The following is a 1688-nucleotide window of genomic DNA, read 5'->3' on the forward strand; positions in this document are numbered from 1 at the left end:
TCATCAGCCCCTCAGAGTAAGGAGCGTGTGTGTTAGATATATGTTTCACTTGAGTTGAACTAGACTTGAATAAATGTATTGTGAACTAATGTATTATCTGTTGAACTAATGTATTATCTGTTGAACTTGGAGTATCAATATGATGCATTGTCTGTTGTTTGCCCACATTTTTTGGTCGATTTTGAGTTCTAGAATTGGCAGAAAAACAAGGATTAGAGCTAAGCTAATAGCTTGTCATTCACTGAAATATTTACAGAACAGGGATAGAGTTCCACTAATGTTCAATTCAGCAACAAAATAGAAAGACTTTAGTGCCTGTTATTAGGACCAAAAGGACCAGAGCATTGGCCGTATAGCATCCACATGTGCTCCATCAGGTCATTTTGAAGCTGAGCTGCCATCTCTCTATCCTGAATGATGTTTTGAGCATCAATAAGTTTCTCAATTCCTGGGATTTCTGTAGCCTGGTTAATTGGTGGGTCAGCCACTCCAGGCCATTCTGATGGGTGGACATTAGGTAGCTGAACCCTGCGCTCATCTTCAACTACCATGTTGTGAAGTATGACACATGCACGCATTATTGAATTAAGTACTTGTTGATTCCATAAACGAGCTGGCTGGTGCAAGATTTTCCACTTAGCCTGTAGGACACCAAAAGCTCTCTCCACATCCTTTCGACATGACTCTTGTTGCTCTAAAAATACCTTTTGCTTGTTGCTAACTGGCAAAGGAATGCTTTTCACTACTGTAGCCCAATCGGGATAGATGCCATCTGCTAGGTAGTATCCAAGGGAATATATGTTGTCATTGACATGGAACTCAACAGAGGGTGCCCTCCCGTTTGCCCAGTCATCAAAAACATTGGAACGATGCAAAACATTGATGTCATTGTGAGACCCTAGTAAACTAAAGTAAGCATGCCAAATCCGAAGATCCTGTGTTGCCACCGCCTCAAGTATTAGAGTTGGCTTGCCTTTATGCCATCTGTACATGCCTTGCCAACCAGTCGGGCCGTTAGACCATTCCCAATGCATGTAATCGATGCTATCTATCATTCCTGGGAAACCTCTAGCCAAATTAATGCTTAATATGTGCTCTATCTCCTCACTTCTGGGAGGACGAAGATATTCTTTGCCGAACACCTTGCTCACCGTCATAACAAATTCCTTCAGGGTCTCCAGGACAGTACTCTCTCCCATTTTCAAATGAGCATCCAACTCATCAGCTGGGCCTCCATATGCTAGCATGTTTAGAGGCACCGTGCACTTGTGAAGAGCAGAGAATCCTAACTGACCAATAGCATTTCTCCTCTGTTTGAATAAGCTATTCTTGGCGGTGACCTCATCCACTATCCGAAGGAACAATTCCCTTCTCATTCGGAACCTACGGCACAAAATTAGAATTGTTTACTAAAATAATTCTATCTGTCATGGAGATGGAAACAAGGCCAAAGATTGTACCTCCTTCTGAAATGTTCCTCATTGTAAAAAAAAACTCTACCCGGGGGGTGTGAAACGGACCCCACCGTTTTTTCATTAAGAGGAAGCCTAACCGGCTAACCGGGTAGAGAAACCACCCGAACCCTGGCCCATGCCCGAGAGGGCCAAGCCTTGTGGCGAGCACGAGGGTTTTTTTTTTCTCCTAGCAGCTAGAAATTCGCTTCTGATGAGATTCGAACTCAGGACCTG

General features: G+C 43.4%; 1 protein-coding gene across 1 annotated transcript; it reads right to left on the bottom strand.

Moving 5' to 3' along the window:
* Positions 1 to 308: 308 nt before the first annotated feature.
* Positions 309 to 1376, bottom strand: LOC120669214 (protein ANTAGONIST OF LIKE HETEROCHROMATIN PROTEIN 1-like). The gene has a single exon (XM_039949003.1). It carries the CDS (start codon positions 1374 to 1376, stop codon positions 309 to 311), a length of 1068 nt encoding a protein of 355 aa, XP_039804937.1.
* Between the last annotated feature and the right edge of the window lie 312 nt (positions 1377 to 1688).

This window comes from Panicum virgatum, chromosome 4N, assembly GCF_016808335.1.
Source record: "Panicum virgatum strain AP13 chromosome 4N, P.virgatum_v5, whole genome shotgun sequence".
Taxonomy (NCBI): domain Eukaryota; kingdom Viridiplantae; phylum Streptophyta; class Magnoliopsida; order Poales; family Poaceae; genus Panicum; species Panicum virgatum.